This window comes from Delphinus delphis, chromosome 16, assembly GCF_949987515.2.
Source record: "Delphinus delphis chromosome 16, mDelDel1.2, whole genome shotgun sequence".
In the NCBI taxonomy this organism is placed as follows: Eukaryota; Metazoa; Chordata; class Mammalia; order Artiodactyla; family Delphinidae; genus Delphinus; species Delphinus delphis.
The window spans coordinates 11601257-11627516 of record NC_082698.1 but is presented as its reverse complement, the minus strand read 5'-3'; the positions used below and the strand labels follow the sequence as shown (position 1 = coordinate 11627516).

Genomic DNA, 26260 nt, shown 5'->3' with positions numbered 1-26260 from the left:
GCATGCTGGGACATGGCTCTGGGCTCTGTGCAAACTCCAGGTGATCAAAAAAATGCCAACTGATGCCGTGGGCCAGTGGTTTTCAAAGTGTAGTCCCAGGACCTGCAGCATAAGCACCACCTGGGGACTTGTTAGGACGGCAAAGTCTCAGCCCACTTGGGAACCATCAAGTCCACTGGTTAACTCTGGGGGTGGGGCCCAGCTTCTGTTGTAACAACAGGTGGCTCTAGGCTTGCTCATGTTGGAGGAATGCTGAATCAAGCTAAGAGCTGGTCTCCACTTGTGTGCCAAGTAAGGCCTTTGCTTCCCCAATAAGAACAGGGCCAGCAGAAGTTTGAAATCTGTCAGTGTTCCATGGTCCACATGTGTGCATACAACGTTTCATAAGAACAGAGCATGCTATGAATAGTCACATCTGCAAATTCATGCCTAAAAAACTCTCTGCGATGCAGCTTCACCCCTCTTGCCTATTTTACTGCTGGCATTCCTCATACGAAAATTTGCCAGAACACTAAATTTACCCCTTCTAGGTCCTTTTTTTTTTTTTTTGCGGTACACGGGCCTCTCACTGTTGTGGCCTCTCCCGTTGCGGAGCACAGGCTCCAGACGCGCAGGCTCAGCGGCCATGGCACACGGGTCCAGCCGCTCTGCAGCATGTGGGATCTTCCCGGACCGGGGCACGAACCCGCGTCCCCTGCATCGGCCACCTCAGCCACCAGGGAAGCGCGGCCCCTCAACCACCACACCACCAGGGAAGCCCTAGGTCCATTTTTTAAACCTAACTTTTCCTGCTTTAAGTGGACTACGTTGGCAAAGTGGACTATGGGGCCAACTGAAGTAGGAGGCGATGTTTGCACAAAAGCCCCAGGTTCCCCGCCACTCCGAGTCCACGTGCTTTTGCTTTTCTAGATTTTTCTGGCTGCTCCTACCTTCAGCGGTTACCACTCGTTGCTTCCTCAGTGTGGGTTCCTCAAATAGCTCCAGCCTCCCTTCTCATCTGGTTGAGAAGACAGATAACCCTGCTCGGTCAAACTACGTGTAGACCAAGAGGAACGAGGCCTGAGGGCGCCTCCAATGGGTCAAATCCTGGGCCTGGCAGGCCAGCCTGCTCTTTCACCAACCACGGCCCCCTCACGTGCCGCAGCCTGCCCGGTCGGGTGGGACGGCTTCTAGGGTGTCGAACATTTGGTTTTAACTGAATTCTTCCCGGCTGGGAAAAAAATGCCCGTTTTCCAATCAAGGTGCATGTAGGGAAGTCAGGTTACCTGGTCCTGGAGCTTCTGGAACATCAGTGGGTGCGGTTCCTCCAGTATCGTCTCATTGAGCCGGGACTGGCCCTCGACGTTGACTTGTGAAGAGGCCTTGCTGGACAGAAAGGTCATGTAGATCTCCTTCGCCTTTTCCTGCATCTGGGGGAGACACGGAGAGCCTGTCTGTTATCGGCGAGCACAGCCCTTCCCGGCCTGAGCCCAGAAGGAGCGCTGCTGTGAGAGCCCTGGGGGATCTGGCTGTGGCTCCGGAGCTGAGCTGGATGGGAGGGCGGGGGGCGGGGGGGCTCACGGTCGGCCTGGCCCCTTCCCCTCCTCTTCCATGCATCTGTAGGCCACACCTCCTGTCTCAAAACCACTATCCATTCCGAAATGATGTCGGAAAGAATCCCAGCCCGGAGTGAGGGACATTCGGTAGCATCCACAGCCATCCTGTGACTGCCCCAGATCAAGGCCTCATGGGAACATTACTCAGCAATAAAAAGGAATAAAGCACCAACATATTCTACCACACGGATGAACCCCGAAAGCGTGACGCTCAGTGAAGGAAGCCAGACACGAAAGGCCACACGTGACATGATTCTATTTCTGTGAAATATTCAGAAGAGGCAACTCCATAGAGATAGAGACGTGAGTGGTCGGCTGGGGGAGGGGGAAACGGGGAGTGGCTGCTTAATGGGTAAGGGGTCTCTGTTTGGGGTGATGAAAAAGTTCTGGAGCTGGATAGTGGTGATAGATGTATAACACTGTGAACGTATTTAATGCCACTGAACTGTACACTTTAAAATGGTTACAATGGTAAACATGAGAGCCCTAAAAACTGGTCAGCGTGGTAAGGTGTGTGTCGTGTCTATCTTACCACAATACAAAAAAATCAAGTTAAACCATGAACACATATCCCAACCAGCGGTCAAGCCCCTACTATGTGCCAGACACGTTAGGTGTTTTACAACTATGGTCCCATTTCCTTAACCCCTTGGGCGCCCATGAAGTGCCCCATCCCTGACGAGGACACAGAGGCCAGGAGAAGTGACGTGGCTTATCCAGGGAGCCCACAGGGAGACAGAGGACCATCTGACTCCAAAGCCTGGCATTTCTGCTCAGGTCCACGCCTGCGCAATACATTATCCTCCCAGCAGGCGATGCACTGTCAGCCTTCCAGGGCTGGGGGTTGTTTCCAGGGAAGGAGGTATGAGAATTAGCAAGAGAGAGAACACTTGCTGCCTGCCCAAGGGCCGTCGGGCCGGAAGGCATCAACCCTACGGAAGCACTGCCCTGGGAGGGCTTGTCAGTGGAGTTCGAAAAGGTGTGTGCATCTGCACTTAGGTTGCACCAAAACCCAGCAGTGGCTGGTACAGGAATGCTCTCACGGCGGGTGCTCTTAAACACAGCAGGCATCCGTGCTGGGGTCCTGCAGGGCGTCCCCTGAGGATTCTATGTTCTCTGACTTCCTGTGCTCGCACCTCACAGGTGGCAAATATGGGGCTTTTCTCCAAACATTAGAGCCTCAGTGTTAGCTCACCCTACAGAGGAAGCCAGACAACATATGCCTCTGTCATGGAGCCAGGGAGCTATGATTTGCAGGGGGATGCAAGGAGGCTTTTCGGGGTCTGCCTAGAGACTGCCATTCTCTCCAGAGAGCCCACCTGGGGCCTCCCACGTGCTGCAGAACTTGGCTTAGGAACCCTTTGGCCTCGTGGAAACCACCAGAAGGCTTCAATAGCAGGTGCTTGATAGAAGGCAAAAAGCAGTCCTTTAACTTCTTTAGGTACCGGGACTAGTTGACAAACGACCCCACGAGATGGAGGCCTGACCACCTGCCATCCCCCCAGAAAGAAAGCCTTGGCAAGACGTGCAGGAAGACCGTCCAAGTCGGGGCCTTAACATGGCTACTCCAGGGGACAGGCCTGGAGACAGCTGTGGAGACCGGATGGGGCAGTACTTTGAGGCCACCCGCCTCTTGAAGACCCACTCCCTCCAGGAAGCCATGAGCTTCCCTCCCACCACCCCCATCTGTCAGGAAGGAACGTTTTTGGAAAACCACTTCCTGTTTTAACAATACTTCATGAAAGTAGACTTTCAGCCAGTCAGATTAGCAAACTCCATGTGAGGCCCTGGAAGCAGAAATCACTTTAGGCCTCCCCTCCTTCTTCCCTCCCCCCCGAACACACACACACACACACACACACACACACACACACACACACACACAGAGTTTTCCAGATGGATGCAGGCTGTCTTGGGTGGTTCTGAAAAGAAGAAGTACAACGAGTAGCTTGAGGCTTAGACATGGGGCGGAAGGGAAGACAGGAAGCAGGTTCCGGGGAGGCGGGGCCTGTAGGTATATCAGCCTCAGGCCTCTCAGCACCCCCCGAATGTCCCCAACACCCCAAGTCTCTGGGAAGAGTGTAGGGCCCCCGAGGCGCCCAGGCCAGGGCCACCCTCGTTTCTGACTGATCACTCAGAATGACGGCTTCGTGGGCAGACCTTATCTGGCTGGGCTAGGAAGCGTGACTGAGAAGGAAAACCCTGAGACTGCCAACCGCAGGCCGGTCATGGGAAGGCCTGGTGTCCACGCCAAGAACACTTAGCAAAAAAGAAGAACCAGGTCTCTTGAGTTATTTTGGTATATTTTCCAGAGCTTGGTTAACCCTATTGCAGCTCCCGTCGGGACAGGGTGAGAACATCCCCCACTGGCGAGGCCGCCTGGGTCTGGGACCCTTGGTGTGACCTGGAAAGATGGTCAGCCGCTCTCCTAGCAGACTCTACGGACTCTACCAGAGCAGCTGCCCCGCTGTGGACAGCAGCCGTGCCCAGCACCCAACCCTGCCCCAGATGGTGCCGGAAAAGGATCCCCCCTGGGTCTGTGTGGTGACTCTCGGCATCAACCTGAGGAATGCCCGTGGGAGCGTATGCACCCAAGTCTGCTTCCCAGACACCCCGCCAGCCCGGGACCGTCCTCTCCGCCTGGCAGTGCGTCAGCCACAGCGGTGCTCAGCAGAAGTCAGCACTCCAACGCTGCTCCCAGGAAGTGCACGCTTAGGAGAAGCAAATTCCCTTTAGTATCAGCCCCAGAAACAAAAATCGACCCAGAACAAAGGCAAAGGCATCGGCAGCCCATGCTCCGACGAGCGCTCCTCTCCACATTCTGCCTCTTCTCCCTCATCCAATAAACGTGCTTTACATTTTTCCATTGGGAAAATAAAACAAAACCTTTTACCCACATCCCCCTATAGTTAATGACTTCTTACTGAAACATCTCAAAAGAAAAAAATGTGTATTTGTGTCTCCATTTTCTCCCTCCCACCTGCTCCCCAGCCCCTGGCTTCTGCCCACCCTGCCAGCCCACTGCCGTCCTTCTCCTGGACTGCTCTCTGGCCCCTGGCCCTGCTCAGTGCCACTGCCCTCTCAGGATTCCCCAACACCTCCCTGCTTCTGTCTCCTTCGCCAGCTCCTGTCCCTCTGTCCCCCCCACCCCCATAAATTCTGGGGGTTCCCAAGTTCTGCCCTAGGCCGAACGCTTTCCTAGCCACATGCTCTCCCAAGATCTCAGCCCATCCCTCTCCCCGAAGCTACTGACCATGTAGCCAACTGATTTCCAGTAATGTGGGCTTGGATGTCCCACAGACACCCCACACCTAACGCCAAGGAAAGAAGTGGGCCCCTCCTGGCAGGGGGTTCCTGCCGTCTCTACTCCAGGAAGCCGGGAACAGTGATCCCCCAATGCCTCTCTCACCCCGCACCCTGCCTGTCACTGAGTCTTGCTTATCTTGCCAGCCCATTCCCCTCTGTCCCCATCACTCTGCCAGAGATGGACAACGGGACAGGACACATAAGGAAATTAAAGGATCAAGCCACTACCTTCATTAATATCAACTTCAGAAAGAGAATGAGGCAAAGAAAATGTCAAGTAAATGATTTGAGAATATTTCTGAGAACAGACTCAGGAAATGGAACGCAGATGGAGGGACAGCGAATGACTCTGCAGAGAGCAGCAAGGAGAAACCTAGGCACCTGCAAGGTTGGTGAGGGGAGGTGGCAGGGCTGGGGCTGCAAAGAAACGTCCCAAAATGGCAGGAACTCAGGGGCATCTGGGAACCTAGGCAGGAGGGATGAAGAAGGCAGCAGAAAGAAGCCGTTAGACCCCCAGGTCCCGACCCCCAGCTCTGAGCAGTTATCCACGCCCCACCCCCGAGAGCCTGGAGTTTTCTTCTCTAAAGAAATTGACTCAGGGAAGCTGCAGACAGAGACACGAAGGAGGGCAAGGAAGAGATGCCAAACCGAACACAAGGGTTAAGTGAAATTCCGCACACAAACGTCCAGCAAATTTCTCCCAACCCAGCTGATTGGAGGTATGTTTAGTTTATAAACACATCGGGGGACTTGCCTGGTGGCGCACTGGTTAAGAATCCACCTGCCAATGCAGGGGACATGGGTTCGTGCCCCGGTCTGGGAAGATCCCACATGCCGCGGAGCAGCTGGGCACGTGAGCCATGGCCACTGAGCCTGAGCGTCCGGAGCCTGTGCTGCACAACGGGAGAGGCCACAACAGTGAGAGGCCCGCGTACCGCAAAAAATAATGATAATAATAATAATGATAATAAAAATAACAATATAAGAACATCTCCCAGAACTACAAATTTCCAGATTAAAAGGCTCCACCAAATGCCCCACACGATGAACGAACCTCATCCCGCTTTAAGCCTCTGACTGTACAGTTTTAGAATACTGCTGGTGAACAAGCAAAGAAAACAAAACAGCTTACAGGTAACATACTGGTTCTTAATAAAAATGGAAGATAATGGGACAATGTCTTCAAAATTCTGAGTGAGTTTTAACCTAGAATTCAATTCTATGCTCCATCAGATTATCCATGACGCAGGAGAAGAGGAAAAAAATAGCATTTTCACTCAATACGATTCTTTAAAGGTCTACCTGCCATGTACCCTTTCTCAAGAAGCTATTGCTGGTCATGCTCCACCAAAATGAGGGAGCGACTCCAGACAGATGAGGATCTGGGTCCAGGAGGCAGGGGAGGGACAGACGGAATGGCCACTGGTGGCAAAGGAAGACAGGGGGGCGCCCCAGTGGGTGGGGTAGTCAGGGGGCCCCCGGAGGAGTCCCCAGGGGAACTCGGACTGCAGAGATGATCTGAGAGACCTGTGTAACACCGTATCGAGAAGCATTTTAAAGGGCTATCTGAGAGTATAAAAATAAGAAGAGCAAAAAATGGTCCAAGAAGAAAAAAATGTAATCGTAGCATCCTCTTTGGCTCAGCAGCAAACAGTAAACAGTAAAGTTTTAATAAGGAAAATGCAGTAGACAGGGATGTAAAGTAAGTGAAACCTTGGTTACAGTAAGAAGACAGTAGAGGACGTCGGAAAGTTACACAGTGAGGCAGGAAGGAGTGGAGATGCCGGGCAGGCCCATGCCAGACCCCAGCCCACACCGTGAGCAGCTGAGCTCCTATCCGGTCCCGCCTGGACCTGGCCAAGTCCACGTCAAAGGTCAGAAAGACACAGCCCAAACCAGAGACAGAGTGAAACCTGGAGGGTGCTGAGGGAATGAACCCTTCTTACTGCATCTGCTTGTGAACTGAATGACCTTCATATAAGGAACACTCATCACTTTTGGATTTTTAAGTAGTTTTTTTTTTTTTTTTTTAAATAAAGAAGATGGTGTTTTAGCCTTTCAGGAAAACCTTTACTATTACTTTAAATAAGAACATCAAACACTCTAAAACCCTGGATCAAGTTTTAGTGTTAAATAAATACAATAAAATTAATAAATACCATAGACCCCTCCCCCCATAACTGTTAACTCTAAAACACTATAAAAATGCATGGTACTATTATATTTAAATATCAGTGCAAGTTGCTCCCAGAGTTATGATTATTAGACATCTTGTACCACCCCACCACTTCCCCACCCCCACTCGGTTTGGTTTTTACAAATCTGTACGAGCCGCTGTATCCATCTTAATCCTTGTTACACAGTAAACAGGCCCAATATGCATGTGCAGATGAATGAATGAATTAATTAATTAATGAATGAATTCAGGGATAGCCAAAGAATGAACACCTTCTTGGAGCTTTTTCTGAGGTTTTATAAGACATAAAGTTTGCTTTATGTTAAAAGATAGATGGATCTCACATGCTAATTCATGGGGAGGAGGCTCTTCATAGAAAAATGTTAAACCACGAAGAAATAGCAAAGGGAGAGAACTGCTTTGAAAGCTGATTGTGGAATATGAACACCTGGCAATTACAACCCCAGGGAGGGAGGGTGGGAGGCATCACCCTCCCAACATCCTATAGCCCCAGCATCCCCACCATAAACACAGAGCGTTGAGACCCTCCCAAACTGAAGGGCTGCTTTCCTGTCTGCCAGGTGGCAAAGCAGAGACCAAGGAAGGCAGCAAAGACACAGCACCAGTCCACTGTTTGGAGCTTCTGAGAATGCAAAGCCCCAACAGAAAGGATGGCACGCTCCTCCCTCAAGTCCTCCCCTAAGGCTGCAACTGCAGCTCAAGGTGAGCGAGAGGGCGGGACCCTACCCACGGCAGATCCTCAGGTGTCAGCTGACCTAAGTGGAAATTGGGAAGGAAACAGTGAGCCCGGCACTGTCCTAGGCACACAGTCCCAGTGGGGGAGAAGACAGACAAAGATCACAAACCTTATAGAGCCTGCATGATAGAGGGAAAACCAAACTGTACAGAAGATAAACAAATTATACAAGGTACCAGAGATCTGGCTGGATAATGATAGTAAAAAATGAAAAAGAAAAAAAAAAAAAAAAAACCAGCACAGGTCTTATTTAAATAGATGCAAAAGTGAGATTTGCATCAATCCCACAACTGCCTTAGTTCACTGTAGAGGTAAATGGTCCACAAACTTCATGCTGGATCAGATGTAATAAGTCTGATTGCGAAATGCAGTTGGGCTGACTTCTCCCTGTGCTATGTCCTCTCTGCTTCTTAAAATCAGTGAAACAGAACTTACTTCTGGTTCTACTTCCCCTGCAGCCAGACCCACTACATGGTCTGGAGCGGAGACCTGGGCTGCATCCTGCCTCTGTCTGCACCGAGCTGGACAGCTGTAGGTGAGCCACAGCTTAACCTCCCAGACCACAGACCAGCATCTGGAAGGGTGGGAACTGTCACGATGCTGAGTGTGATGACCCAGACCAAGGTGTGGACCCCGCAGGCCTCACACATGCTCCCCTCTTTCCCAGCTCTGTCTGCATCCTTGAGCAGCTGACGGCGAGGCAGCAGTCATTGCCCAGAAGCAACATCCAGGCCTCAGGACACAAACCTTCAAGGAGTCATATGCTAGGTGTCAGGGCTAGGGGAGCAGAGAGGGGCTGCCAGATTCTGGAAGCTCTGGCTGTAGGATGTGGACGGGATGGTGCACTCCAACCCCGTGGCTTTTCAGTGTTCACCTTGACACCCCGGTTCTCCAGCTGTGGCCCCAGTCTCAGACACAGCAGACCCAGCCTACCCCTCAAGCACAAGCCTCCCGCCTTCTGGTCTTCCTTCAGCTCTTCTCTCCAGGCCTTCCTCCCCACAGGCTGTCCCCTCTTACAGGAACACTCCCCCCATCTCCAAACTCCACTTAGATGTCAGCTTGAGAGTCACTTCCCCAAGGACCTTCCTGACACCCACTGCCTGTGCTCCCACGGATCCTGCACTTCCCATTTCTGTTCTCGTCACACTTGCAAAGGCTTGTTTAACAAGCAGCTTCCCCTCTAGAGGCCTGTTCCCTAAGGAGTCTCAGCTGTCTTGTCCCTGTGTGTCACCCATGCTTTTCACGAGGCCTGGCCCCGAGCAGGCGCGCTGCAAAGATCTGGCAAAACTCAACTGAATTGAAGGGCACGTCAGCCTCACGTGCAGTGAAAACGACTGGGCAGCTCATGGGGCAGGTTCAAGTCCCAGCTCAGCCGCGCGGGTACCTCAACTGCCTGGTTTGTACACTGCAGGGGTGGCTGGCTGACCTGTCAGCCCCTCTAAGCTCCAACACGCAAATGAAGGCAGAGACATGGACATCTGTCTGCCTGCTTGACTCTGAGCTAGGGTTTTAGGGTGAGGCCGGATGAACCCATCGCCCAGGCCAGCATTTATTGACAGTTGTCCCTGGGCCCTGTGCTGGGTGCTGGGGGCAAAGGATTGTGATGGGCATGCCTGCCTGAAGGGGCACAGCCAACACCTGAGACCATTCACCAGCCCAAAGGGCTCAGATAAAGTCATCCAGGGTGAAGAAGCAGGAAGGAAGCAAATGCCCAGCATCATGCCTGGGATGGCTTTCTGGGCTGACCTAGGAAGTTCAGCTCAAGGGATCTTGGAATCCATCCTTGCCCGGACAGAGGGGAAGGTGACAGAGCGAAGGTCACACTGCTCCATCTTGGGGAAAGGGTGTCTGAGGTGGAAAAGCCTTTGAATAAACCAACGAGAGACATTTTCTGCAAACGCATAATGGCTTTTGGCCTCATGGATTCCAGCTTTTGGAACCAGAGGCTTAAAAACTGGCAGCCCACAAGCCACATCTGCCCATGGATATGTTTTTTTTGGCAGACAAGGTTTTACATTTTTAAAAAATTAGTTCCATCGTTTATAAAACTGGATGGTTTCACATAAGAATCCAAATGTCCAGCTTCTCTGCAAAAACAGGCAGCGTCAGACTAAAGATGGGAGAAGATGCCTGAGGAAGCAAGGTCCCTCAGGGTTCTGGGGCAAGGGTGGGCAAGCGAAGACCTAGGTGGGTAGAACCCAAAGCTGGGAAAGCTCCGACGGCCATAGACCCCAAAGCGTTCACTGCCGAAGTCAGCTAAACAACCAGCTACAGCCTCTGGAGGCAGGGCAGGCCACCCCCTAATGGCCCCAGTCCCCACCACTCCCTGCAGCCTCATACAACAAACCTCACTCGTGCACATTATTACCGGCTCCTGTAGGCATCTAGCCACTAGCCTCTTAGAAATACACAGGCATGAGCGTCGTAAACACACCCAATCCACAAGCCTCCTTCCCCATAATCTCCTCCACCCCAACACCCAACCTCCAGTGGCAGAAAATCTGGTTGGCATTGGAGCTAAAGGCTACCTCCTGCAAAGAGCACACATCCACCTCCACCCAGGAGAACAGTGAGAAACTTTCTATGTGGGATGCCTGCCAACTACAAGGTGTTTCGTAAAGATATACTGAATAATTGACAATCCATCTGACGTGCGTTGTGCTTTTATCACCACACATCTGCTTTACGGTGTCCGTAAAAAACACAGACACGTCAAACTCTGGGGGAAGCATTCACACAACTTATTCATGAAAAAGCAATCATACTCGATGAGAAACTCTCAATGACTTAAATCATTATTTTTACTTTAAACATTTGAACAGCTCCATTTAAAAATAGATTAACAAGGCTTCCCTGGTGGCGCAGTGGTTACGGGACACGGGTTTGAGCCCTGGCCCGGGAAGATCCCACATGCCACGGAGCAACTAAGCCCGTGCGCCACAACTACTGAGCCTGAACTCTAGAGGACGCAAGCCACAACTACTGAGCCCAAGTGCCACAACTACTGAAGCCCGCGCTCCTAGAGCCTGTGCTCCTCAACAAGAGAAGCCACCACAATGAGAAGCCAGCGCACCGCAATGAAGAGTGGCCCCCGCTCGCCGCAACTAGAGAAAGCCCGCGTGCAGCAACAAAGACCCAACGCAGCCAAAAATTAATTAATTTTAAAAAATAGATTAACACACTTTTTAAAAAAATTGTTAATATTTGATCAATACCACATAGGTTATTCTGAAGTTTAAATCTTCCCCCAAATCCAATATAGATCAGATTTCCCTAGGCAATTTCAAAATTTATTGGAAAGGCAAATGTAACTTTATAAGGAGAGAAGAAAATTACCAAGAATGTGATTATAGAGTAGAAGTACCTGCTTTTTATCTTGTGTTTTCTTAAAATCTTCACATGCTAGCCAAAATAAAACATTTTCTTCACTGAATTCCTTTTTTAAAAATTCCTGTGGATGAAAAGAAGAAAAAATATCAAACAGTATTCTACTTAAAAAACAAATAATCATTTCCCTTCAAGAACTAAGTCAAAATTCAACAAACGAGGGTGTTCATTCACCCTGTAAAAGCTCTACCCTGAAAACAAAGTGTATGTTTAATGTTAAAGCTGGAATTTCATATGCATTTGAACTTAATGGGTTTGACACTCTGAAAAAGAGTAAACATGAAGTAGGAATCTACTCACCATTCTCAATTGACAATAAGTTACCAAAAAGTAAATTAAAGTGGAAGATATATTAGTTCCTTCCAGACAGTGTTTAAACAAAGTACATTCCTTCAAAATCAGGCTCATTTTTTAAACAAAAGAAAAGAAAACATACTAAGCATGTCTAAAAATGCCACAATGAAAACCATTTCAAGCTGGAGGTGTGCTTTCTTTTGGCAGGTGTTGGGGGCTTAGTGGCACAGCCAGCTATCCTGCTGTGCACGGAAAAGTTTTCTCCCCGAGATCTAGACGGTGCTCTAGATGGTGGTCCTATGCCCAGAAATGCCTGCTACCCCCTCCTTGGAGTCTGCTACAGAGACCAACAGCATCAGGGCTTATCCTGGCCTGACCCAGGACTTAAAAGACAAAAGTCAGTGGGACTCAGGCAGATACAAGGCATTCTTGAAATTCACCTGTGCTTCTTTTGACACTTGGGGTTTCTGCAGGCCATTTCTAGGCAGCCCTGACACTTCCCCACCCACCTGCTCTCCTCTCTGAGTTCATCTTCACTTTGTCAGCTGATGTCCAGCCTCTTTCACTCTGTTAATATGTATCCTGAGAATCCCCAACATACAAGTGAACAAATCTTCACACCAGAGAGACCCAGACCACCCCCTCCCAGGTGTCACAGAGCTGGAAATTCTTTGTAGATTCTGCCAATGAGCACAGTACCTCTTCCTCATCACCCCACCCAGCTCCCATCTAGCTATATAAAAACCAGAAAGAGGGACTTTCCTGCTGGCGCAGCGGATAGGACTCTGCGCTCCCAATGCAGGGGGCTCAGGTTCAATCCCTGGTCAGGGAAATAGATCCCACATGTATGCCACAACTAAGAGTTCGCATGTCACAACTAGGGAGCCTATGTGTTAAAACTAAGGAGCCCGCCTGCCTCAACTAAGACCCGGTGCAACCAAATAAATTAAAAAAAAAAAACAGAAACAGTCTGTGCACGCCCCTCCGTGCTGGTCCACGACTGCCCAGGAAAGCATTTCCATCTTGGTCATGACAGGTGAGAAGGTCTGCTTCTCAAGTTGGGCCAGACAGTGTTAAAACCTGGCCTGTGCTCCACCCACAGGCTTCTAAACTTCTTTGTATGTGCGTCGAGCCCGGTGAACAACGAAAAAAGTCAAACCCTAAATCTTTTCACGCCTTCCGGGTCTTCAAGCAGATTCTCCAGAGAAGCCGCCCATTTGTCTGCGCTCTTGGGGTTCTGGTGGCTGCTGCTGGAACTCCCATCACTGTCATGGATGTCTGCAAAGCAAAGTTTAGACTGTGTATGTGGCCCAAAGATACTGTCATCTTATAATGGGCATTATGATCATCACCATCACCATTATGGCTAAGATGTAGTAGTAAGTTATATGCCAGAATCTGCTCTCCGTGCTTGACACAGTGAATTCATTCTAGTCCTGACAACAACCTTATGAAGGGCATGCTGCTATTCCCTCCATTTCACAGATGCGGAAAACTGTGGCTCCGAGTTGAGAAGGGACTTGTCATTTCCCAACACTCCCCATATATCCTTCCCCCACCCACGTGTCCACTGGCTGACCCACAGGCAGCCTTCAAGTCTCCCTCAAGCCCTCCTCCCAGGGACCTTGACTCAACAGCAACTCTTCCCCCATTACATTCTGTGCACAGTCTTATAATTATCCTGCTGTGTTGTGACTGCACGACCGGCGCTCACCAGTCTGAAAGCTCCTCTGCATCTTGATCTTGTATCTCCAGCAGGTAGCTCATTGCCTGGCACATAGATTAAAGTGTGTACCAGGGCCGGGACTAGGGTGGGGAAAGGGAGGCACTCGCCAGAGGTGCAAAATTTAAGGGGGTGCTCAAAAAACTCAGGCATCAGGTAAATGAGGTTTTCATGCAATATTCTGAAAAATCAAAATTAATGCAAAAAATTCCAAAATGAGCAAAATACCAAAAATTTAAATAAAGACAGGATCATTATAACTGATTTTTCCTTGTGCCTCTCAGGCTCCAATATGTCTCGGCGGGACGCTGTTACGAAGGGCATAGGCTAAATGAATCAGTGACTTTGCACCTGCACATCTGCTGCACTCTCTTACTCTTACCTCTAAAAAGAGCCTCTTGACTAAAGGAAAGGGGACGGGGACCTCCAACTAACACACTCTGGCTACTTGCCTGAAGGAGGAAGTAACAACACAAACACACCTCATCTACAGAATTTGGCCCCTTCCTGGAGTCAAGGGAAAATCCATGGAATGTCACTTCGGATGGGCCCAGGTTCCAAAGCCAGTTTTGTCAATTCGAACTATGTGAACATGGGCAAAACTCTGTGTAAGATGAAGATAATCCCCCTATCTCTTGGGGTTATCAGAAGGATTAAAGGAGGAAACACATCAGGCACCTAGATGCTCACAGTGTACCCTCAAAAAATATTAGTTCTTCTCTCTGCTTCCTTAAAATAATGATTTATCAAGTGAACTATTTTTATAGCTAATACTTCTTTTCTCCACTGCTTTCTTTTTTTTCAAAGTAGAGACATGTCTCTCTAAAGAAAAGTTTGAATCTGGGAGAAAATAAACTTTAAATTAAGAAATCAGCAAAACAATCATTTTAAAAGGATAAATTTTAAAAGTCTTATGAATATTAATTGCTGCAAGTAGCTAGGTGGTCATATGGTTTCAAATGTTTTTGGAGGAAAGTTGTATCAGAATATGTTGAACATGGAAGTAATGCAGCTTCTGTGATCTACTGTATTCTATTGGAGGTCAACAAACATATTAATTTCTCAAGCAGCTGAGACTCGGTCTCCTAGCATCTGGGAAAACTACCTGGGTTCTATACATTGATTGGCTGATTTAGGCTACATAAAGCAGAAGCAATATGCATTGGTGATGGAGCACATAAGAGAGTTGTTTGGGACAAATCCATTCCTTTACTTGAGAGGCAAACTCACTCAAACACCACAAATGGACCTGACACTTCTCTAAAGTGAATCTTCAGTTCGTGGAGATTAAATTAGTTCTCTGCTCTCTTTGCAAATGTTAAAACGGCAAGCTTCTGAACACTGCATTTCTTCCCAATGAAGTATAAATCAAATTAAAAGATCATTATCGTAAGAAATTTCTGCAACAGGGTTCATTCTGCCAAGCATTTCACAGATTTACTCCCTGTTCTCTACCCAGAGAATACAGTTTGACAGTTTACTCCACTCCCCTAGCAGATCTTCTCTTAAGTAAATAAATTAGAGACGCAAGTTCGCTGTTCCGGAAAAATCGTAGGTAGCCAGAAATTTCTCTCGTCATTGCAGAACAACTGCTTTGGCTATAACTTTTCAACCTTGGCCTGTAGTGATTCCAAAACTCTTGACGTTCTTTTCAATAATAAACCAAACCACATTTGGGTTTTCACAGCCTCACTGTCTTGCAAATAAATACACTTGGTGGATTCCCATTTAGCCAATAGAGTGCTCTGGTTAACTAGGTCTTCTGGTTAACTGAGAGATAAGATAGCCATCCCCACGGTGAGACAATTGCTCCCTCCTCACTCCCCTCTTTTATTTCATACTCTAGTCATTTTGCATATTAGGTTTCTGTTCTGGCTTTCGTGTGAACAAAAAGTTTTACAACTCAAAACCCACTCATCTGATCTAGTCTCCTTATTTAACAGACTGAGAAATAAAGGTCCAGAGGGTAAGGTGACCCAGCTAAGGAACTGCTGGATGGAACCAGTACTGGGACTTAAATATGCGGGCAATTGTCCCCACCAGGACCACCTCTATGGAACCCCAGGGTGCCTCAGAACACAGGAGTTTGCAGATGGGTGGCCCTTCCTTTCAGTTCCCTCCTAGGCTACCATTTCCCTTCCATCGATATCATGAAATACGTCTATGGCTGACACTGTTACAGAGGCAAAGAATTTTCAGAGCTGGCCCAGAAAGCATATACCAAGACACAGAAGGTATCTCCATAGCCATGGTTATTAGTTTCGGCTTTGGTGCCATGGATAAAGAGAAATTTCTTCTTGCCCTTCTGCTCACCTTCTGCCCTAGCATTCCTTTTACTATAGGAATCTTCTACTCAAACTCTACTGCCATGTGTTTTCACTTTTCCAGAAATACTGACTTGAATTTTGCCAAGACTTCCTGATCGTCTTTTCATTTTGATTAAGGCCTTTGGCTATGCCTTTTTTTTTTAATCCTTCTTGATTGGTATCAATATAGATAGATATCTCTAGTTAGAGCAACATTTGCAAACTCCATTCACTTAATGATGTCTCTCCTTTCCAAGTCATTATCCCCAACCTCCAATGAGACTGGCAGAGGTCCACTCCATTTGGCAATGCCCTAAGAGACTGCCCCCTAACCTGAGGCATTTCCATTTCTCAGGATCCTCGTCGGTACAAGTAGACTTGCCCTATTTTCCGATGCATGTAAGTAAGGGCTTCCTAAGACAACTTGGTTCACTTTAAATGTTACAATCAGTCCAATGATGTATAGGAGAAAGAAATAACCTTTCTTCACAGCAAGCAAGTTTACTTCTGAGCTTAAGAATAAAGCAAAAACAAGAGTTCCCAGCTTCCCAACTCCTTCCCAGTTCCTGGCACTTGGAAACACAAAGGTCCAACACTCTTCTTTCCTTTTTCATTGATAAAAGTTTCCATTTTAGATGGATTACACAAGAAGGTAGGTTGGGAATGCACAGCTGGAAAAAGAGTTAAACCTATCTTTCTAGCAGCTTTAAGATCACTCAAGCTAGTAAGGAGCAGGTGGTGATGACATTTGTTTGTTCCCATTTTGTCCAGCCCTGCTCATTTGTTGTTGTCGTTTAGATCACCTGTAAAACATTTCTGCAATGAAAAAAATAATTTTTTTTACCTCCTGGGCCCTTCAAAGCATTTTAGAGCTTCAGATTTTTGCAGGCACGATACTTACGTTTCAATATACTCATCTTCAGATGAATCTGTCATTGGCTAATAATAACCATTAACACTTACGAATCATTCACAATGTGCTGGGTACTATTCCAAGCTTTTTCCATGGGTTAAATCATTCTGTTCTCACAACGACCCTCAGATGTGCTTAGTAGTATCCTCACTTCACAGATGAGGAAACGGAGGCACAGTAGCTCGCAAGGGGCACCCAGCTAGAAACGGGGAGTCACGGTCCAAGCCCAGGTAGTCCTGCCTCCAGAGCCCAGGTCAATGGGCTGCCATTGTTAGTTTTGATATCTGCTGATCTTCACATTCACAGAAGCCAGAACATGATGGCCTTGACAAGAATGATAACACTTATGTGTGAGAAGACTGCAAAAACGAAGAGTCCAATTCCTTGCAGACAAAAACCCACCTACGACTGGGCCAGAATCATCCAGCACATAAACACAACGGGCAGACGCTTTCCATGTACGTTTATGCTATTCTGTGTGGTAAAAGCTGTTATTTCAAAGCCGGCACAGCATCCAGGTACAGAGGGCTGAGGCTGACTGCTTGCAGCACATTGTGTGATGCATTATTTATAGATGCCATGATGTCATATCTAACAGAGACCTTCTCCAGACAGTAATTCCTTGGAAATCCATACTCAGAAGGCATCTCTAACACTCATCAGAACAAATTCCTGCTATTAGTCTTCAGGAAGGTCTGGCTAATGGTCCTGCATAGACAATTTCCCCAAGTCAAAGATTTTAGTAAACTTTCAATATCCAGCTTCCTCAACAGCAGAGTCAACTTACATCCTCAGAGGGTTTGTCAAAGGCACCCCCCAAACGCACAGCACATTAAAGAAAACAAACTAAACATTCAAGCCCAGGAAAAGGCAGAAATGTTAACCCTAAATTCTAATGTGGTTTGGTACCACACACACACACACACCATACTCCTTTAAAATAATCAGGGAAAGTACACACCCCACAAAACTGATTTAAAACCTCATATCACCTATATCACATCAAACATCACATTTTTTTAAAAAGTCATCCCACTTAGAAGCAGAGAATCCATTTTCACAACTGGTGATCCATGTAAGGCTCCAGAGAAACTGGGTCATGGAAAGCCTCTATCTAAATATTACTTAAGTGTTTATCAGCTCCAGTATCTAGCTTCTGAGAATAATGAGCGTTCAGGCATGCAATTCCCTTGGTAGGGAGGTTTGCATGAACTGCCATTAGCAGAAAATAAAAATAAAATCGTTTTGAAATAATCATACTGATAGCAAGCATCAAAGACCAGAGCAGGCCAACAGGCTGGAGAGGTCAGCTGGGCTCGGAAACGGCCTCATGGCAGTTTTCCCACGAGGTCTGAGGCCTCAGAAAAAGTCAAGTTGCTCAGCCGAGCCCTCCAGAGGCCCCCTGTGCACCTGCATCTGCACCACACACACCCCTACCTCTACCCTGCCCGCCAGCACCCAGTGATGGGTGAGCTGAGGGCATATCTGATAGCCAAAGGGGTGGGAACCCTTCCTTACGTGCCATGCTCTGGGGTCTGCCTGGGGAGGTCCCCGCAGCCCAAAACTCCGCTGTCTTCTCAGAGACGCTTTGTGCGAGACAGACGGGGGCTGTGGGGCTCCAGAGCACCCTTTTGGATCCAGAGGAAAAGCAAACCTCAACATCCTCTTCTGAGTGGACTAAACAACAGATGGCCCCAGTTTCCACTTTCTACCAGAGGGAAGGAAATAAGGACGCCAGACTGTCATCTGTAGCTTCCCTAGAATCCTCACTTTCTAGGCAAAGGCCCAGAAAAAATAAAAACTACCCAGGAGCCCAATTCTGGAGGTGAAAGTGAAGACCCTGTCCGTATTTCTTCTCACTTTCCAGAAGCCCCCATGCTTCCTCTGGGACCTGACTTATGCGGAAATGTGCCCTTGCTCTCCCCTGGCCCCCACCTCAGGGAAAATAAGTAACTTTTTCCCTCCGGTGTCAGTAGGGTAGACTGTGTATTTCTTGAGAGTAAGAGCTGTGTCTTCCTCAGGGTCTGCAGTGCCGGGCACTCTTGTATAGATTTATAGTGATAGCTGTTTTCTGATAGATTGTCAGGTTGAGCGGGGGACAAAACAGAGAGGAGGATGACGGTTGTAAAAAGAGATGGCATTTACTGACCACTGATCCCATCTCAACCTCACAGCCCTTGGAGGTTGGGTCCATCGGTGGCCCATTTTACAGATGAGGAAACTGAGGCACAACAAGGTTAAATCACTTGCTCCAAAGGGGAAAGCCAGGAAGTCGATGAGCTGGGACTCAACCCTAGGCTGTCTGGCTGCAGAGGCTGTTAAGGGAAGGGCAGGGAAAGACGCAAGAAATAAAAGGCGGGTCCTTTTTCTCAGGGAAATTAAAAATAATTGAGAAGATGAAGCCAGGCATTCCCAGATGGCACCTGGCTGCAATGCCACACACTGCCATGAAGTTTTCTTCACTGGTCCATGAAAGAATGAGAATAAGCAGAAGGAAATATTTACCAAGTGAGCTGTGCTGATCGAGTGGGACAGTGTTGGGTTGTCTTTTTTAAGTAGGTAATTACATTTATTTACAGGGTACAAAAGACAAGAGCTACACAAGGGAGCACAGTGGGACAGGTCTCCCTATCGCCCCTGTCCTTCAGCGACCCAGAGCCTCTCCCCTAGAAGCAACAGCCTCTGGAAGATTCTTGTGTATCAGGACAAGTTCTTTACGTGAGATTATATCTCTCCTACTATTTGGGGTGTTGAAACATCCTTCATTTGTGGGATGATAAAGACAGTTGATGATGGTATTGTTGCTTTTTAATGTCCCAACTGGAGAAAGAAAGAAAGAAAAGAAAGAAGGAAGGAAGTGGAGCAGAGAAGCAGGGAGGCGAGGAAGGAAAGAGAAAAGCCCACCGCTCCACACTCACTCTCTAAATACACACGAGCAAGATGACACACTGGATACTGTGTGAGGTCACGCAGGCAGCTCTGGGCTCGGTCAGAGATCTGAGTCCCCTGGTCTGTCCCTTCTGAAATGGGCGGCCTCTGCAGCTGTCCGGGGAGAGACAAGATGGGCAGGCTGCATTTCACGTGCAGAGAGGGAGGCAGGAGGCCTGGAGAGCGGGCCTCCTGGAGCTTTGGGAGAGGACACAGGACAGAGGTGGGAATGTCCAGCCACCCAAGGGCGGGGCGGGCAGTGGGGGGACTGGGCGAGAAGGCAAGCCAGATGAGGGGTCCCTGAGCCCACCACAGAGCGGGGACAGCAGAGCCGACCCACAGGCACTCGGCGGGGCCCTCGAGAGATGGGAACCTACTGGGAAGGGAAATTGGTCCCCGGAAGTCTGCAAGGGACTGTTTGGCTCCAGTGTGCGCCTCCTGACAGCTCTTATCGAGGAGCTGCTTCTGTCGCCTGCCTGGGCCCCCGCTGCCACCCCCGGGGCTGCTGCCGTGGAGAGCTATCTGGGGGAAGCAGAAGAAACTGGTGAGCGTAAATTTAGTACAATTTAAACAGCAAGTTCCCAGAGCCCAGCGGCAGGGGGCCGAGGGGATTACTCAACCCCAGGGAGGGAAATGACTCAGTTCACCCAGAAAGCCCTAGGAAATGGCCCAGCCAGGCACCTGCCTGGTTTCCACAGTTTCTAACAGTGAGTAAAGGAGACATCAGTTCTGTGAAGGCAAGTAAAGCACCCCGAGCGCCCGGCACCCACCAGTCCGCGAGCTGCCCGCGGTGGTGTTCAGGTCGCCACACGTGTATAAACCACGCCCCTCGCTCAGCCCCGTCTCTCTGTGCCCGCTTCGTTCTCCCTGAATCTGAAGGCCCGGCTCAGTGATGTTCGGCAGGGAAAATTTCCCCCAGCAGCCAAGCCGGCCATTAAATTGTATGTCAACTGTCATCTTTAAATAAAAACTTAAGCCCTGCCATAAATCTGAAACTGGTCCCAGAGGTTTAATGGGATAATATATAACAGGCTCTGGGCGGGGGAGCGGGGAATTCCCCTGGCGGTTCAGCCCGTGTTCTGCTCGCAGGGGGCGGTGGAAGGCCGTGGCTCTGGCTTTGCTTTTCAAGCGAAGAGCATCCCATGTACCATCAACAGTGCAAGTCGCTGTGGGGGGCAGGGTGGGTGCACAGAATGCTTGGCGGGGTCCTCACACTTAAGTGGCGTAAGAATCAACTGTCAAAAATGCAGCCAACTCTCCCTCCCACCTCGGGTCCGCAGGACTGAATCCGGGACGGGGCGGGGTCTGGGGGGGGCCTGGAAAGCTGCATTTTGTCGAGCCCACCTCCACTCCCACCCCCTTGTGGTTCGTGAACACACTTTGAGAAAGCTCAGGAAGGAGAATATCTGCCCTTTGAATCGCACTTTGAAACTTGGAATTAAGCGTTGGGAGCACCAAACTTCAGTTTAAAGACATTGTCTCCAATAAGATTTTGCAGAAAAGCAAGAAAGGTTTGGAGTAAAAGGAGCTGGGAGGCAGGACTGCAGCCAGGCTCAAATCAGGGTCCAGCAGGGATGGATCCGGGTTTTGTGAGGCCAGAAACTTACACAATCTGGAGAGCCACTTTAAGAAAAATAATTCAAAATCACCAAAAAAACACACACAAAAATCAGTCCAGGGTCCCATGGATCACTTGGCTGGCTTCCCAGTGCCTTTGCCTCGGGGCCCACATTCCCCCTTTCTCACTGCTGGGTGGTGATGACCAAACTGGCAGGGGCTCATTTGTCCTTTCCCATCAGGGGGTAGACATTAAACCTAAAAGTCATAAAGAAATCGGGCTCTTGGAAGTCTGGCATTTAATACCAATCCATGATTTTTAGCTACTGATCTTTCTATCAGTGACCTAACCACATTTCATCAGACTTAAAATGTGTTACCCTGAAAGAGGTACACTCCACTGGTGTCCCTAAAACTGCCACCAGTCTTTCTGGGGTACAACCTGCCCACATGCAACAGCACCCCAAAACCATGTATGTCAAAATTCATGTGTTCTATTTGGAAGACTTCAACCCAAAAGCGAACTGTGCAGGGATGTTCAAAGCAGCTCTATTTATAATAGGAAAAGGCGGAAAAGATAAGAGCTAACCATTATACTCAGTAATGCCATGCACTGTACTAGGGACTTCATATATATGCTTTCATGTATTTGATTCCACAGCTCTAATTGAACCCACTTTACAGATGGGAAAACGGACGCAGAGGTGTGCTGGTAAACCAGCTCTCCCAGGGAAAAACAGAAACAAAAAAGCTTGATTTTTAGCATCTGCTGATTTCCAAGGTGTAAATGGCCACCGGTAGCCAATTTCAAGCTACCTACGGTTTAGCAACCAGCTTCCAAATTTCCCCATAATTTAGCAATTGGCTCGGAGGTAAAGCAACTTGCCCAAGGTAGCTGAATGATAGAGTCACGGTGGGAACCAGGAGTTTAACTTCAGAGTCCAGGCTCTGACCACCACTCCGTAGGCCTGTGAATATCTAACAATAAGGAATGGCTAAAATGAACGCCCACAGGGGAATCCTTTGACCCACAGGTAACACAGAAAGGTTTACATGACCACTAACACTAACTCTGATATAAGCAATTTATAACTCTATGAAGTCCTACTTTATTAGAGTTGTCCTAAATGGTAAATGCAATAATTTGCAAAATTTGATGGATGAGAAACCAGCTTTGATTTAGCGTTTAAAGAAGGGTATCTTATTCTCATTTTGCGGATCCTTATCTACACAGAGAGGCTCCACAGCTAGTAGTGGTAGAGGTGGGATTTGGACCCAGCAACCTACTTTCAGTCCATCCTCTTCACCACAGTGTCCCTCATAAAATACATTAGGTGAAAAAAAGATACGGGCCAACACGTACAGCCTCTTGGTACTAGCAGAAGCGTCTAGGGGTGGGAGGCGGCAGAAAAGCCTCTGAACTCCAGAGTCAGGCCGAGCTGGGTTTGAAAGGTTCTCCATCACCTAAGTGTGACTTGGAGCACGTTACCTAATAGCTCTTGGCTTCAGTTCCCTTCTCCGTAAAGTGGGGAGAACAATGCCTATCTCAATGGGTTGCCCTAAAGGTGAAAAGAGAATTCACAAAACAGAGTGAACACAGACCCGGGCCCACAATTAGCGCTCAAAAGGGGCTTAGCTATTAGGAGCAAAAAGGGTAAGATGGTTGGAATCAAGGGCATGGTTTCATCTTCACCACGGGTTCTTTGTCCTATCAAATCGTTCCAAATTGTGGCTGGTCCAGAGTGACAGCCAAACTGTATCCTTTGTCGGCTCTTCCCTGGCGCTAACTGCAGATGCGCCCTTCACCTGGTATTTATTCACCCTCCTTCTCTGCCCCATAGTTCGGCTCCTCGGCGCAGAACAGGCCTTGACAGCCCTGTCGGATGCCTGGGGTCCAGGCGTGCCTTTCCTGGCGCCGCGTGGGCATCATCCGCACCAACGCCCGCAGCGGAGGCAGAGGACTCCCGAAGGGAGGGAACTCGCGCGACGTTCTGCTTTCGGAATCTAGAGCCCATACTACCTCCAAAGTTTGGATGTGTTTTGGATCTCCTTTTTCTCCCAGACCATCACTAAAAAGAAAACTGCTGTTGTTCCTCCTTTCAGACAAACTTCCTCCCCAGCGCGCCTCTCGGGGCTCTGCGCTCCCGCCGCGGCTGGGACCGCAGGGGCGCTGGACGGAGCAGGGAGAAGTGGCGCGTTCGGCCGGGGCTCCCCTCCGTGCGGCATCGCAGAGCCGCGCCCGAGCCTAGTAAGGATGCCCTGCGAGGGCAGCGCCTGCCCGGGCGGTTCATCGCAGCCCCTGCGGGCGCCCCAATCCCCAGCACTCGGGGTCCAGGGAGCTTACCTGACGGCGGCCGCTTCCTGCTCAGCCGACTCACGGCGCGGTTAAACATAGCCGCGGGCAACCCAGGGAGGAAGGAGGATCCGCTGGGCAGCGCGGCGGCTGAGCCGGAGGAAGGCGAGGAGGAGGAGCCCGCTCAGCACCGCCCCGGAGCGTACGGCCCCCACCCTGCCGCCCTCCTCCCGGCCAGACGCCGCGTGGCGCGCTCCGTGCGCCCTACCGGCCCGCCCAGGGGGGGGCCCTGCGGTCCCGCCCCGGGGTGCCTGGGCGGGCAGGGCGCTCCCGGGTGACACCCGAACGCCGGGACCCGGCCCAGATCCCAGGACGGAGCGCACTCTCTCGGAAGTAGTCCGCGCCGCCAGGGACTTAGGAACCCTGCCCAGGTGGTTCGCGGGTCCCGGGGACCCTTCGCCGCCCGGCGGGGTTCTCCAGAGAAGCCGCCCGAGCCCCGCCCTACCCTGCCCCCAGCTCCAGCGTCCATCCCTGCCTCCCGCCCTCTCCCTGCAGCCCTGGGAAACTGACGCGGCGCCTTCAGCGCACTGCGCTTCGTGGCTCAGCACGCTTTTGCCGGGCGGCCGGCGAGGGTCACCTCCTGGTTCAGAGACCGGAAAGCTGAGGCCTCGTGGTTCTGAAAAACCCAGGTGCGGCCCACGGCCTTCACCTCCTTGCCCTCGGGTTCCTGGATCCCTGCGCGCCCGGGCTTGCCCGTCCCGCGACTCCGTGGGCGCTGGGCCTTCCCACGGCCGCGAAAGCCAGCGGGGCATCGCCAGGACCCGGGCCGCGGTGTCCGCGGGCTGAGCGAGCCGAGCCGGAGCAGGTGGGCGCCCTCTCCCGGGCCGCGCTGCGCGGGCGCCGAAATTTGGGCGCCTTCTGCCCTCGGTCTTGAGGCTCCAAGGGCGGACCTCGGGGGAATTCCGTAGGAACCCCTCAGGTTCCAGCGCGGAGCTGTGCCTCTGCCCCGCACACCGGCTGGCCGGAGACACTAACTTTCGGGACACGTGGCACACCTTTCGGCGGGGCCTTTGCGCTCAACGCTCGGAATCACTCGGGCCGCACTGCGCTCTACTTCTGATTTCTCCTCTCCCGCCGCCAGTCACCTGCTTAGGGCCGCCAGCTCCACTCGAATCTATTATCTCATTTCTTCTGCAAAACAGCCCAAGAGGGGGTATCGTTAGCCCCATTTTCTTGAGGATTTGGTTTACGAGTAATTGTCTTTCTGGCGAGTCCTACTTTTCTCCTGTGTATCTGGCTTTGTCTCTAAATTAGTCTTTATTTTTAGCTGTACTAATTGCTATTTTTCTAAACTGTTCCCCAGTCGTCGGTCCCCCCTCCACCCATCCTTTCTCAGTATTTTCACTAGTTGGCATTTTCTTTTGTGTCTTCTATTCTGAGCTTCCCATTCCGCTCATTTTTCCTCCCTCCCTCTACCCACCCCTTCAGCCCCAATCCCACCCCCATCTCTGGCCTTCTGTGGTTGTTTCTCATTTCTCTCCCTACCTTTCCTTCCCCTCTCAAAGTATTTTACTCAGAGTGTTTCTAAGCACCCTGCCCCTCTGCTGCGGGTTTTCAGCTGCAACTCGAGGAGGCAGGCTATTGTGACCAGGAGCAGAGTTAGAATCGAGCTGAAAAGCTCGGTTTTTAAAGCGTCTCCTGTCGCCGGCCTCCTGCCAGCTTCCTCTCCGTTATAACGGGATTGAACCGTGATGCTTAAACTCCAGGCAGCATGTTCAGCCATTTTAAGAGTAGGACTTTCAAACTCTACAGAGTCCTGCGTACAAATGAGGTAACAATAACCAGGGAATTTGTGCAGCACCTCCCCAGGAAGCGTCTCCAGAGACCAAATTACAAGTAATTCTAACGCAGGAAGTAGGGAGACTGGCACAATGGGTGAAAGTTAGGCACAGCTAAATGTTAGGCCACTTTCCAGGTCCACCCCTGCTGTGTCCGGAAAAACACCTGCTGTGGCCTAGGACGTCCTTATGCATCTGTCCTGAGCTAAGACTGCGGCCAGACTTAGCTGGGTCAGCTTTCTGAAACGAAAGGAAAATAGAACAGCTTCAAACCACTTTTACTGTCCTGTTAGCACATCAGATAGTGAGTACAAAAATAAAGACCCATGATTTAATGTTCACAGTTTAAAATCTGTTTCGGGGCATGAAAAGACTGTCTTTATGAAATTGCTATAAATACCTGTTTCAAGTGTCTGAAGATCCAAAAGCCAGTTTTCAACATGTGCTGTGCAGAAGACCATGTATAGGAGTATAGAGCCTCACAGTTCCTAAGGCTTGCCAAAAGAAAACACACACACACCCCCCTCCCACGTGATTCAAGTTCTGCCTGTGGTTTGCAATGGCTGAAGGTACTCTCCATCCAAACCGCATTGCTCAGGGGCTTCCCCTTCCCTTGTGGTCCAGTGGTTAAGACTCCTTGCTCCCAATGCAGGGGTCCCCGGTTTGATCCCTGGTCAGGGAACTAGATCCCGCATGCCGAAACGAGGATCCCGCGTGCCACAGCTAAGACCCGGCGCAGCCAAATAAATGAATATAAAAAAGAAAAAATAGCATTGCTCACTTTCTGTAGCTCATCTCAAGCCTTTACAAACACTGGTAGCCAGTCTGAGTAAGAAGAGGACAAGTGGTTTGGCCCCTTCCTACCCCTGCTGGTCTCACCTTTGGTTGAATAACTTTCACATGTCTTCTGGTAAAGCAGAATTTCAGAGTGATCATTGACTATAGAGTTTGACTTTTTTTTTTTTTTTTTTTTTTTTTTTTGCGGTATGCGGGCCTCTCACTGTTGCGGCCTCTCCCGTTGTGGAGCACAGGCTCCGGACGCGCAGGCTCAGCGGCCATGGCTCACGGGGCCAGCCGCTCCGCGGCATGTGGGATCCTCCCGGACCGGGGCACGAACCCGTGTCCCTTGCATCGGCAGACGGACTCTCAACCACTGCGCCACCAGGGAAGCCCGAGTTTGACATTTT

The 26260-nt window shown here is 49.9% G+C and overlaps 1 protein-coding gene across 1 annotated transcript in view; it reads right to left on the bottom strand.

Moving 5' to 3' along the window:
• Nucleotides 1-23364, bottom strand: part of RGS10 (regulator of G protein signaling 10) — a 36376-nt gene extending 13012 nt beyond the window's left edge. The window contains exons 1-4 of the mRNA XM_060033534.1: nucleotides 23287-23364; nucleotides 12675-12793; nucleotides 11199-11285; nucleotides 1266-1409 (exon numbers count right to left, since the gene is read on the bottom strand). Of these exons, the coding sequence (XP_059889517.1) occupies nucleotides 1266-1409; nucleotides 11199-11285; nucleotides 12675-12793; nucleotides 23287-23335 (399 nt within the window). The 5' untranslated portion in view covers nucleotides 23336-23364. The remainder of the gene's footprint in view (nucleotides 1-1265; nucleotides 1410-11198; nucleotides 11286-12674; nucleotides 12794-23286) is intronic.
• Between the last annotated feature and the right edge of the window lie 2896 nt (nucleotides 23365-26260).